Here is a 13,321-nt window from a genome sequence, read left to right as displayed (position 1 = left end):
CGAGTGGTCAGCTAACCAAAAATGGCCACGACACGATGGCTGAAGCGATAATTTGCAATTATGTGGGGAGGTTGCCCGAAAAAAAAAGTGCAGGGGGGGAGGAAAAACAACAAGTGGAAAAGTGGTTTAAATAAATTGCAGCAGAGCAGAGATCACAGTGGTAAAATGTGGGGGAGTGAAAGTACACTGAGGAAAGTGTAAAGAAGATTTTAAACTTTAATGAATGGCTTATTAGTCTGTAAAGAGAGCACGACAAAAAAGGGAGCTAGATGCGAATTATTACGTATACGCAGTGTGGCTGTATCAATTTATTAAAGTTTATAATGTATCATTGAACTTCTTGAAGAACTGATAAGTTCCAGCAACGTTGGCCACTTTATTACAGTGTATTTTGTGGCAGGCATGTGCAGTGCTTTGTTGCTGTTGCTGCATCGTTTGCGGCCTGTTGGCAGCCAACAAATCTCTTTTGGCGCGGTCCTTGGTCCTGCTGCTGCTGCTGCTCCTCTTCCTGGACCTGGACCTGCTCCTGATCCTGCCCTTTAGGGCTCTTGTCCTGTGGCTCCTTCACTTGCCGCCGAGCTCGGGTTCTTCATCGCTTGTCGGCTGGGTGAACTCTTGGTCTTTCGCCTCTTTAACCGGTTTGGCCGTTGCCGCCGCCATTACGTTAAATATTTTATGAACCATTAAAAGTTTTTGCAAATTTTATGGCCGCTTTGCATACACACACATATAAAAATAAAAACGCAAACAAAATGAAAAAAACGAGAAAAGAACAGCGGAGCAAGTGCTGTTTTTGTTGTAGCGTAAAGCGGCAAGCTGGCGGCTGCCACGCCCCCTCTCCCTACGACCATTTGGGGCCCCTTTTCAAAGCGTGTTAGTATGTCACGACTTGTGCAAATGACTGGGCCATCAGAGAGTGCCAACGGAGCCCATAAAATATCCCCGTCATGCTACTCCAGCACTTTCAATTTGACAACAAAGCGCCGCCAAAAGCGCAAAAAAAGGAAAATATTTCAGTCTGCTGCCAAAAGCGAGACAAAAACGAGCAGAAAAATTATTGCGGAAGCTGTCGATGCCATTGTGACATTGTCAAAGGCAATAACGCATCCAGAAACAGTCATCACAATTGCTCAGTTGGCTCGTAACACAGCAAAGGGTCTTCGCTTTAAAGTCTGGCATTTCTGAAGAAAATAATTTAGATAATGGGAAAATACAAATGCCAGTTCACCCATCGATATTGTGCGTAGGTTTAATGTTCTTGTTTAATTCAAAAGAACAAAAAAATGCCTTAGGTAGGAGTTGACCTTCTTAATTAATCCATTTTACATTTAATAACATATCGTAACCAATAAGACGGTGAACGTTGAATATTAAATATCAGTTTTCCACTAAAACTGAAAAAAAGTCAAGGCACATAATCAAGTTAAATTGTATTATATTTGATATTATTTTTAGTATATATTTTATATTTACTTTTAATGACTGCGATTTGTAATTTGTTTGTACATTTCGTATTTTGTAGATCTTTGACAAACTATAGTTTAAGGTATAGAAAATGTTTAGTAGCATTCTGATGGCATTTTAACCATTTTATTGTGACCTTTAAGTTTTCGAAGAGATCAAAGTTAATGACTGCAAAATGAAACCAATTAGTGCACAAAACAAAATTTTATTATAACGTGGACATTTAATTACATACTAGCTACAGTGTATGCTCCCATTTTAAGTGTAAGATTTATTGAAGTAAACATATATATTTCTGTGGACCTGTTAAAATGCAACATTAGGCATAGCCTTTAAGTATCCGTATATATTAGCAATGACGCAATGAATACTTCATTAATCTGTAAAGCTAATTTAGGGGCAAAGTTCCTGGATACCTATTTCTGCACACAACATTACAGAAATGTTGCCAAGGGCTATGAAACCTTTGTTGGTTCTTGTACATTTTGGGATAATTAAATTTGGGCATTTTAAATGCACCGCATCTTTCTTAGCCTCTTCGGCTTTCTTAGAAAACAAACTTATAAGTAACACGAATATTTATACTATATATAATGTATATATATATGTATTTAATTTGTCGTTCAATAATCACAGTAATAGAAACAAAAGAGATTGTGACAACGATGACACGTTTTGCAAGTAAAACTTGCCTCTGGCTGGGGCAAACAAATCAAAGTCTGGATTCTAGGACAGGTGTCTGTGTGTGTGAATATGTGTGTCTGCCTGTTAATGCATGTGTTTGTCGCACACATGCATAGGAAAGTGTTACAAGGCCGCTGACTGACAGTAACATCGGCCACAACAACAACCAACAGCTGGCAGTAAATTTAAGGCTGTGCGAAACTTTTAATTAACAAAATTAATGTAATGGCAAAGCCAGAAGAAGCACTGCAGAAATAAGTTTGCCTACCACACACTTGTATTTATCAGCTTAAAATAAGTTTATAAGCTATTACATAAAGTGCAGCCAAATGGTAAAAATAGAGCAAATTAATCACACTTAGAAAGATTTCTGTGGCTCCGATTGAAATTTTCTACAGTGTATCCCTTAAAAGTCCGCCGTCAGCAGCAATGGTAACCAAGATGTGCACTATAGTCCTTCATACACATACATACATGTGCTTACACACACACACACACTGATAGGCAGCTGTGAATGTTTATGCATGGATATCGACTATGGGGAAAGAAATTTGCGAGCAGCTGCCGCTGTTGCCTACGCTCATTAAAAACGCCCAAAAGCAACAGCAATAGCAACAACTTAATGTACAACAACTGCGATATTTTCAGTTACAGCGCTTGCAGCAGCAACAAAAACAACTGCAACGGCAGCCAGCAACTTGGGCGTCGTCACACGCTGCGTATGCGTAATTTCTATGCATTTTCCCTTTTTTTTTACGTTTTTTTTTTCATTTCGCTCAGCTGCTGCAACTGCGGGATGTTAATGAGGAGGGCGGTGGGTGGCTTCTAGGGGGGCGTGGCACACAATAAGCAACTGAATATTGTGCGTATGCTGCTCATTTATTTTCCTCACCATCTGCTGACGCGGAGATAGATGGAAAAAAGAAAATGTACTAAGAATAAATGGAAAAAAACGTTGCATACACTGGCATGTCTGCGAGAAAAAATATTACATACAATATAATATTTTAAAATATTTAATTATGTTTATTTGCTATTCAGCTGCGTTCTTTTAAATCTGATAAGGATAGCTCTATTGTCGTAGTGTTTCTTTCTGTTTCTTTTTCTTTGCCTGGAATTTTTTTGGCCTTTAAGTTTGAACACAATAGTTATCCATTCGGATGTGTTTGAGTCCGGCTTGAAATTGCTGGCAATTTTCTGGCAATTTCACTTGGCCTCAAGACAACGAAGCTGGAATAAAATGAAAATGATAATTTCATTAAGCCGTTCAGCTTGAGTTCAGTTCGTTGGGATGTGTGAGCAACTTTCAGAACTGCTGTTTGCCATACTTATGTGGAAGCAAGCACAAATATACATATGTGAATGGTATTTATGTGCGCCCGATTGTGGTTTCACCTGCCCTGCCACACACAGATACTCACGCACACTTAGTGCGCATCAACATCAGTGAGCGCCGTTGTAACGGCATTGTAAATGTAAATTTAAAGCACAGAGCATTAATTATGCAACGAACAAAACAACACGGAGGAAAAGTATCGAGTAGTTCGCGGGAAAAATAGTAGCTTTGTAAGTTTTTAACAAGACAAGAGATCTGTTATTCAAACCAAATAGTTCTTTTAATTACAACCAAATGGGTATCTACATACATATGTATATGCACATATCCTATACAACAAATTCGTTCAAAGTCGAATTCGATTTCATGACTTTACTAATATTATAGTTAAACTTTATAATAATAATCTGCAAAAATTAATTTATGCGATCACTCTCTCAGCTTTCTTGCTGTGCAGCTTTTAATAGGATATAAAATTGATTACGTATATAAAATATCCATAGAATCTGTGGAAAACATTTCAATTAAGTTGCAACTTTGGTTTAAAGTTCAAGTCTCGCTTGTCATTAAGTATACGACAGGATGGTTGCGGCATACATATATACGAGTACTATATGTATGTGTATATAAGAATGTTGATTATTTTTAACAGACAGCAGCGCAGCCACAATTTTTTCTCTCCGCTTTTTTCGCTGTGCTGGTTTTTCCGATCTCCCCAACAGCTGTCGCATTAACCAATGTCCATTTTGTAGCCCATCGGCCATTGTACTTCATTTTCCAACGGCCAAACACTGCCGTCTCTCTCGCTGCGGCTCTAGCCATCTCTTTTTAGCTCCGTCGCGACGTCGTCGTCTGCCTGTTATTAAAATACATAAATAATAAGCGGCATGTCAGCGGCGGCTTTTGTTGCTATATAGTGTATTGTTATGACTCTGGCAGAGGCACTTAAGCGGTCGCATCCTGCAATCGAGAATCCAGCGCTTTTCTCCGCGGGACTTCCCACTTTCCGCTTTCCCCTGACAGCCCCTCGATCCCACTTTATTTTTGGCCGCCTTTAAAAGGCACGCAAATTAGCCATAGATAGGGAGCCACATTATCTTGATGGCCGTCTGTGGAAGTAAACATTATTTTATTGGCACTTACAAAATTAATTGAACTATAAAGGAACTGCTGCATTGAAACTTTCGCTCTCTTCTGCGATTTTCAAGGAGAATAAAGTGGTTCTTAACGAATGAAGGCCTTGGCTTCCAAATAACTTCATTTGGAGTGGGAGAATAAATACTTAAATCACTGTATAGAAGAGGAAATAATTTGTATACCTAAAAATATTGCAAGTAATTTTGCAAATATAAAATAGTAACCCCGAAAACGGGCTGCCCAGTCACAACTGTTAAAATATATATTTGACTCTCAAATTAAATAAACATTTTTCCGTTTTCAATCCGTTTCCATTGATGAGAACTTGCCAATTAAACAACTGGATTGCAGTAGCATAAAAAAATGTTTTCCAATAGTGATAAAAAAATACTCAGTGTGCTCGAAAATAATATTCAGCGCCTCTTAGCTCGCACATGTTTTTCAGTCATTTTTATCATATTGATTTACATTTTGCCAAACCACTCGCGCACATCACACATTTTTTATTCATTCAATTTTTTTGTTTAAAGAATATTTTTATTTATCCATGTTTGAGTTTCAATTTTGGTCACATATCTATGGGATTTCACATTTTTTAAACCACTTGGCGGCGCTATGAGCTAGCATATTAAGTCAGCGATTGCAATATGTAAATCACATGAAAACTAAAGTCGGCTCATAAAAAGTGGTACATATTTTTTATTTGAGCATATTTTTTGTGTTGTGTGAATTAAGAAAGATCAAATTTAAAACAGTATTCACTTTTTAAAAGATAATTCGTATTTAATACACCAAAAGTTTGCATCAAAAGTTATACCTCAACTTAAGCTAACTCATTTTCCATTACTTCTACTGACCTCTTTTTGGCGAAGGTCAAGAAATTTACTTAGGAATTTTTCGTTCGTGAATTTTGTGGTTTTTGCTCGTTTTTGGCACATAATCGACATGTACATCAAATTTATGTTTTTCTTATTTTTTGTGGACACCAGACATTGGCCATAAAATGGAGCAGAGCACAAGGTCCTTCGGCTGGCAAACTAACTGGGTGCCTGGAGTAGGCGACTGGGCGGAAGATGAGGGCGAATCAACTCTTGGCCATAACATTTAAAGTCAAATTACGGCAAATGGTCGCAAAGTGTGTGATTTAAATGCACTTGGGCGACACTTTAAGACGCTCAATTGCTCGCTTTATTGTGTGGCCATAAAAAAGGCAGCTCCCCCCTCCGCTCCTGCCGCTCTGAATTTCCTCACAACCCCCCTCGCCCGACCACGATTTCCCGGATTTCCCGGGGTGAAAGCCGAGCAATTGTCGCTTGAGTCACGTTTGTCACATAAACTCGCCGCTTGGCTGCTGGCGGTCAAACTGAACAAGTGAAAAACTATTATTATTTGGTGGCATGCTTTTAGACAGCCACCAAGCCTGGGAGTTTTCCACTTACCCAGTTTCTCACTCCCCACCAGCGGCGCCTGGAAAATGGTCTGTTCTGTTCGTAAATCCATCAGTTTTATGCTTTTCCTTTCAGTTGGAATTTTATGTGTTGAAAGTTTGCCGCTCGTTTCCTGGTATTAATTTTTTCTGTATTTTTTAATTCCTTTCACAATGCTGCAACTTTCCCCCCTTCTCTATCATACTTCTTTTCAGTGACAGTGCAAAAATGAATTTCACTTTCGGAGTCCATTCAAATTGTGACAGATATCGATGTCTTGTTAGATGTCTTGTGAAACTATAAATCAGCAAAAGCTTGAATTCATGCTAATTGGATTTAGAGTACCGTTTAAAAATAACGAATTTTAGATTAAATCTAATTTCCAGAATTTCATAACTTTTATTCAACGCTGTCAGTTGGTAATTAATGCAGAGGACTTAGAGAAAATGGCCAACAGCTTAAGCCGTTTACATAATTTATTGACCGTGTTGCTGATGCTGTTGCTGTACCTTCGAACCCCTCAAAGTAAATAATAATCCTCCCAAAGGAGAATTCCAGGAAACTCGGGGGGCAAACGGTTGGGGACTGGAAAATGTAGGTAAGCACGATACCTGGCGTTAATTGACAGTAATTTTATTAGGTAAATGAGGCCGCTGCGAAAAATGTAAAGCGGATCCAGCGGCCGAAGCGCGCTTAACAAACTCGTAAATATTTTACAAATTATGCGATTTTAATGAGCTGGAAAAGTGCAAATCACTGACGGCTTTTCCCGCCTGCTGGGGAAATGAATATGGTGGCAATATATTTTCGCCCGTACAATATACATATTAATTGAAATGCGGCAGCGGTTGAAATCAATTCAATGTCGCAGAGTGTGGAGTGCATAATGGATGGAAACAATCAGAGAAGAGGTGGTAAGCCCACTCGACACTTTCCTCATCCAATTAAGATACCAACTGTGCTGCCACAAAACAAAACACTACAACAGACCAAAATACCTCAACGAATGTCAGTTTGTGGCTTCAACAGGCTAACCCTTTAAAAACCTTTATGTAGAGTTCCGGATTTATTATTAACAATAGTTCGTTGGATAAATCAGCCTAAAAAATGCATAAGCCTTCAAAGTATTCTGCGCTTTCCATACAAATTGCATTGGCTTAACCGCAATGGTGTCAAAATAGGACCCCTGTTCGGAAAGGGGTTAATCCCGAAGCCTCTCAAATTGCTTGCCAACAAAGTTAGCGTCGGGGGACAGAGATTGCCAATCCCAATTGTTGTCAGACATTTTCATGCGAGCTCATAACATTTTATGCAGAAAATAAATTTGCATGTTGCACTTTTGAATAATCGCACGCCGCTGACAAACAACTGGCTGCCAAAATCGTTCGCCTGGAAATGTGCTCCGCTCAATCTGCTGCCTTAACTCCTTGACCCCCCCGGGGAAAATCCAGAGAAAGGAGTTTTCCTGGCCAGCCGCCAGTTGGCAAAAAGGGAGCGACTTTTGGAAGAAAGGCTCTGTCACACAGCAGATAAATTAGGCTGAAAATTTGAATAATAATATTCTCAGAACTGAAGTAGTTGTATCATTTTATCCCCAATCAAGGGTGCAGACTTAAATGCCTTTTTATTTCAACTGCAAAATTTATTTGAACTGGTTGTGAATGTTTTTCGCAGTGTAGAGGAGTTGGTTTAGGAGCAGTATCTTTTCGCCAGAAGCGGCAAAACCAGACACGTAAATTCAGGACAGACAACTACAGCGACAGCAACAACGAAAAGGACAACGATGAGGACAACTTCCGGGCATGAATGATATTGAGCTGAGGCGGCAGCAGTCCCAAATGAAATGCCATTAATTTGGCAAATGAGTGCGGTTGCGTTGGTTGTTTGACTGACTGAATAACTGACTGAATGACTGACTGACTGACTAACTGACTGACTGAAAAAGTGGGCCAGTGACGGGAGTGGATACCGAAACCAAAGCCAGACACCCCAATTCACAGCAATTACCAACAAGTGTAGACAAATTTGAAGTCAAGTCGACTCAACCGCGGCTAAAACAACGACAACTGGGGAAATCTTTAGTTGGTCAAATTTTATTTTGCTACAGAAGAACCGTTTGGGTGAGGAACTTTTTAATTTTTTTTCATTGAGCTGATGAAGATTATGCAAATTTGTAGAATTTTTTTAATCAAGTCGGCCGAAACAGGCTATTTTAAATAGAGAAAGAACTTTCAGCTAGAAATATGTAAATCTAAGTACTTAAACTATTTTTTCTGCTATTATTTGTCATCGGTAAATGAAATATTTTAAAGTGGTTTTCTTCTCTCATTAATCTTTTGCGGGTTCTTCAGAATCTTTCGGAGGTTTTTAAGATTTCTTTGCAAATCCTCCAGCACACATGTGAGTTTCTTTCCTATATCTCCAACAGCAGAGTAATCATCGGAAGAGTACTCTTCATCCGACGAAATTATTGGGGATGCCACTTTCAAATTTTTTATCGAATACTTCAGGGATTTGATTTTAACGGTTTTCTGTTTATGAAAACCACCAAATGTCGACCGAAGTTTGAATTGTCTAGACCGGTAGAAAACTTGAGCCAAACGTTTTCCGAGAAGTTTCCCATTGGAGTTCTTACAGCGACTCCAGTTTTTAGGATCGATTTTCTCCAAATCAATTTCTATATTCTGCCATATTTCATTTGCAGAATTACAAATATTTGACTGCGATTTGTTTCTGACAATTCCGAAAGAAATTGGCTTGTCCGATTTCAGCACCGTCTGGAATAAATCCTCCGAATAATTCAAACTGTTATTCGTTGGAGAAGAAAGGTTTCTGGGGGAAAAGCATCCGTCTGTTGTATAGCCCTCAAGTGAGTTTAAGGACCATTCATCTGCCGACGAAGAATAATACAATTCTGGGCCAAGTGAAAGTTCTTCTTCATCTGAGAATTTTTCGAAGTCGAAACTTAAATCATCAGTCATTAAAGTTTGGTTATCCATTTCAGCCGCATGAATGCCATGTCTTAAAGTTGATTGTTCTCCGAGGTCTATTTCGTTTGCACTTAAGGTTTCCAAGTTAGAGGACATGAGCACATCATCATCCAAAGGTAAACATTGCGTAACCAGAACAGTGCCAGAATCCTCAATTATCTGTGTGCTAATTGACTCTGGACTTCGAAGTAGATCTGGTTCATTGCCTGGTTTCTCATCTGGTACGTCGATTTTACTAGTCAACGATCTACTGGGGCTCTCAACATCTGAAGACAGTCCTTGCGTGTTAAGGACAATGTCAGGCTCGACTATTGACAGTGAGGAATATAGATTTTCTGATTTTGGAAACACCACTGGTTGAGAAATTCTTTGCTTATTTTGTAAATCTCTTTTAGATTTCCATCTCTTAATATTATTAATGAATCGCGAATATAAGATTCTATATTTCTTATGAAAAACCTTGCTGCAAGCTTCAGGATTTTCTCTAATTAAGGATCTCCAAATTGAATCTAATGTCGAATCTATATTTGCAGTTCTTCTGTTGACGGTCTCTAGCATGTCATAGAACGAGTGTGGCATTCGAAAATAGTGGCGATTTCTTAGATGTGACCACTTTAGGTTTGCCGTAGAGTTCATCGAGCCTAACAATTCCCTTCGACGAAACCGCAATAGGGAAGATTCTCTTCGTTGCTCATTTGATTTAAATGATGAGTTACTTCTAGTTGTTCTTGAATACTTATAACTTCCACATTCACACCTCTGGTAGTTTTCAAAATTGTTCACTGGTTCTTTTGAATGTGGACTGGTTGCAGTTGAGACTAATCTAGGATTTATGGAATGTGAATAACTCCTACATCGTGATCCATATCTGCTTTTTTCGGTATTCACGAAACATTCAGGCATTGATTGGGGTTCTACACTTGTCTTCATTACATCTATCTCTTTATCCTGAGAATCTTGGGTATTTTCGCCCCTTAACAGTTGATAGTTGAGATCATAGAATGCCTTGAACCACCGGGCAAACTCCAAATTCTCGCTATTACCACCAGAGACCAGCCGCTGAATGGGGATTTGCTTCTCAACGCCCTGTTTGAAGAGGCTCCTTTGCAGCAGTCTCATATTATACACAAATTCATAATGGGTCTTCGGATTCTTGAAGACCTTATTCAACCTAATAGCCGACGGCTGCAGCTTGTGAAGCATTTGACAATATTCCTCGCCGGTTCGCAGGTCCTCTAAACACGTGAAACTGGTGCCAAGATGGCTGTTTATCCAAGCTAGGATTCTGCGACGGGACGCAGCTTTGCCATGCTTGGTCTGGTATACGTTTTGCATTACATAAAATTACGAAAGTGAAAATTCTTTTTGTAAACTAGACGTGTTCGTGTCACTCACTTGATTAAACTAAAAAGTTTCCCATATAAATTCTTTTGAGTCAACTCTGATCGAGAAGAAATATGTAATTTGTGCCAAAAGTTTTAGTTATAACGGGTAAAGATTCGTTAATGTACTATGTAATAATTTCGTGATTCATAAGTAAAAGCTTAAACTCATACCTCTTCCATAGATTCTTATTACGAATTATATTACTCAACTTTCCATTACCAACTTCCTTCTTAAGGCACTACTCCCAACAACGTTTTGGATCTGATTAGTGCCGGCACCAAATTGGTTGTTCCTGTGTCATCTGGCCATATTTCAAGCCACTTCAATGCATGTGGGGTCATCTATCAAGCAAGTGCTGCAAGTGCTATATAATATTTCTGTCATTATGCTTAATTATCTGGTTCCTGTGCCATGCGTCAACGTTGACCTGACCGCTGACACGCCCCCGCCCACCGGCCTTTGCCGCCCATCTCGTCCTTGCGTGCTAGATGTCCGGTTCTCCATGCAATGTAAAATTAGTTGGGGCAGGTCCCTTCAGTCTTTTCACATAAGATTGAGGTTGAGCACCGAGGTTGGGGCACATTACATCGCGTGTTGTGAGCAGGCGGGTCATAAATGAAATCTGCTGCCACTTTGTCGCCCATTGTTTAATAATGAAATTAAATCGTTGTGGCCGACAAACTGTACGCTTTAAAAAATGCTGCAGTTTTATAAATTAAATATAAAATGTAATCGAGCTTTTACATATTCACACATGCTATCCCATGTTTCGTATTCACTTGTTTAGGGCATTTTGCTCTAAGACTGATTGAAACAAAGAGTTTTGTTTAGTGTACTTGGTGCCCGGAGGGTTAGAAACTAAACCCCAATCCGAAGGGAAGCCAACCCCATCCGCTTCTCACTTGTCAGCGCTCTTGTTGACGCTTGACAAATGGCTTTGGGTGGGGATTTGGCCCCTTATTTCTTCTTTTGATTTACTGCCACATTTTGTATACACATATATTTTTTCCTTTTGTTTGCCCAGCAGCGCGAGCGAACTTAGACTAATTCAAAGCGAAATGGATGTAAAAAGTGAAATGTGTTGAGGTTGGCTAAGTGAAATGTCAGGCAATTGTTCAACGTCCAACCGAAAACCTCAAACGGTTCCCAAATTACATGCGATGGACGAGTTATTACCACTGGTTATTTTCTGATACCCTCTACCTGTAGTGCCATACTCGAATAGCTAACAATTTGAGGTATTCCTTCTTTTAGTTTTTTGGTGTATGCACTGGCACTGATTATAAGCTACATGTTCTTTTTACGTAAATGATAGTATTTAAAATATTATTCACATGTGTTTTTTAATTATAAAGTTTTGGTACTGAATCCACATAATAGTTATTTTCTTTTCCGCATACTACATGTGTAAACTCTAAAGGGTATACGCGTGCATTTCTCAGTTTGTTTTTCTTGCGTGTTAACTTTTGTGTTGTATTTTTTTGCGGTTCCTCGCTTTTTCGTTATATTTTTTGTTTGCAGTATTTTCACTGATAATTTGCACGCTTGTTGATTTGGCAGCTAATTACATAGTTGCTGCACTTTACGTTTTTTACATTCAACAATTTTATAATTTTACGAGTTATTTGTGTTTAATTTAATGTGCAATTTGTTGACCGGCAAATGGCCCTCGGGGCCCTCAATGAGTTCACATGAACACACGGGGTGGGAACGGAAATGTGGAAAATGTGAAGGAAAACTCGGTGGAAATTGGGGAAAGCGGTCCAGCGAGTGGGCGGGAGAAGAAAGAATTAAGCCAAAGGGCAACAGTTACTGGCCACTGGCTGTTGTGTCAAGTGCTTAAAGTGCCCGAAACAGTTGCGCTGCGACATAAAATAACAATTACGCAATTAATTGCAGCATTTCAATAATATTTAATGATGCGTAAACAAAATTAAATGACAGCGGTACAAAGCCGGGTTCAACATGGCAAAATAATTGCAAATGACAAAAGTGGAAAACAAATTTCACATATTACTATACTTAATGTATTTCATAGATAGGCGTACGCGCGCATTACTTTGTATACACACTTATTTAAATGGTGCGCCCAATTTATGTATTTGGCTTATTATATCATATACGCGAAATTATGTGCACGGAAGCACAAATTTATGCGCCATGAGTCTTTGAACTACTCGATTTACGGCAAATAATATATTTATTTCATGCATTTAATTTATACATATTTGAATATATGACACATATGATTCAAATCGAATAATCTATCAACTCGTATGCAAGATAGAAATTAGTTTTTACCATTTTCGGAAGAGGACTATTTCGGGTGCAGGCTGTTGGGAACTAGAAGAAAATTCCTGGTCGTCGTGGACACACCTCCACTCCTGCTGGCGCTGGTCACATAAATCTCAGCCACTTAATAGACGACTGCATAATTTAACAGATAAACAAACAGGCGAGCGAAGCGACGAGTCGGCAGAATGCATGTGCCAATTGAATGGCAGGAAAATGCTTGGAAAAACGGTGGCAAGAATGGGTGAAGTTCGATACGAAGTCGGGGAATAGGAGAAACTCTTTCGGTGGAGAGCCGAAAGCAAAAGCTAATTGCCAAATACTAAATTACCCATTCAGCAGTAAAAACATTTCGAGCTCCAAGCTCATGCGGCCCGTTGAAAGCCCTGAAAATGTGGTGTAAAACGTGGCTGGAAAGGAAACAAGTCGGCCAGTGGGCAAATATATTTCGAATTTGCTGTCAATGCGAAAATAACACTTCGCACAAATACACACATACTTCTTATGCACTGTGAAGAAAATTGTGAAGAAGAGTCCTAATTAAGTTGAAATTTATTTGGTCATCTTTATTAGCTTTATAAGTATATATATAGTATATATTTTGG

The 13,321-nt window shown here is 39.0% G+C and overlaps 1 protein-coding gene across 1 annotated transcript; it reads right to left on the bottom strand.

Moving 5' to 3' along the window:
* Nucleotides 1-8,140: 8,140 nt before the first annotated feature.
* On the bottom strand, nt 8,141-10,449 carry LOC122625835. Its single transcript, XM_043805879.1, has one exon. The coding sequence runs from the start codon at nt 10,371-10,373 to the stop codon at nt 8,355-8,357; it is 2,019 nt and encodes a 672-aa protein (XP_043661814.1). The 5' UTR covers nt 10,374-10,449; the 3' UTR covers nt 8,141-8,354.
* Nucleotides 10,450-13,321: the final 2,872 nt, after the last annotated feature.

The sequence above is a fragment of the Drosophila teissieri genome, chromosome 2L (assembly GCF_016746235.2).
Source record: "Drosophila teissieri strain GT53w chromosome 2L, Prin_Dtei_1.1, whole genome shotgun sequence".
NCBI lineage: Eukaryota > Metazoa > Arthropoda > Insecta > Diptera > Drosophilidae > Drosophila > Drosophila teissieri.
This window is presented reverse-complemented; position numbering and strand designations above follow the sequence as displayed.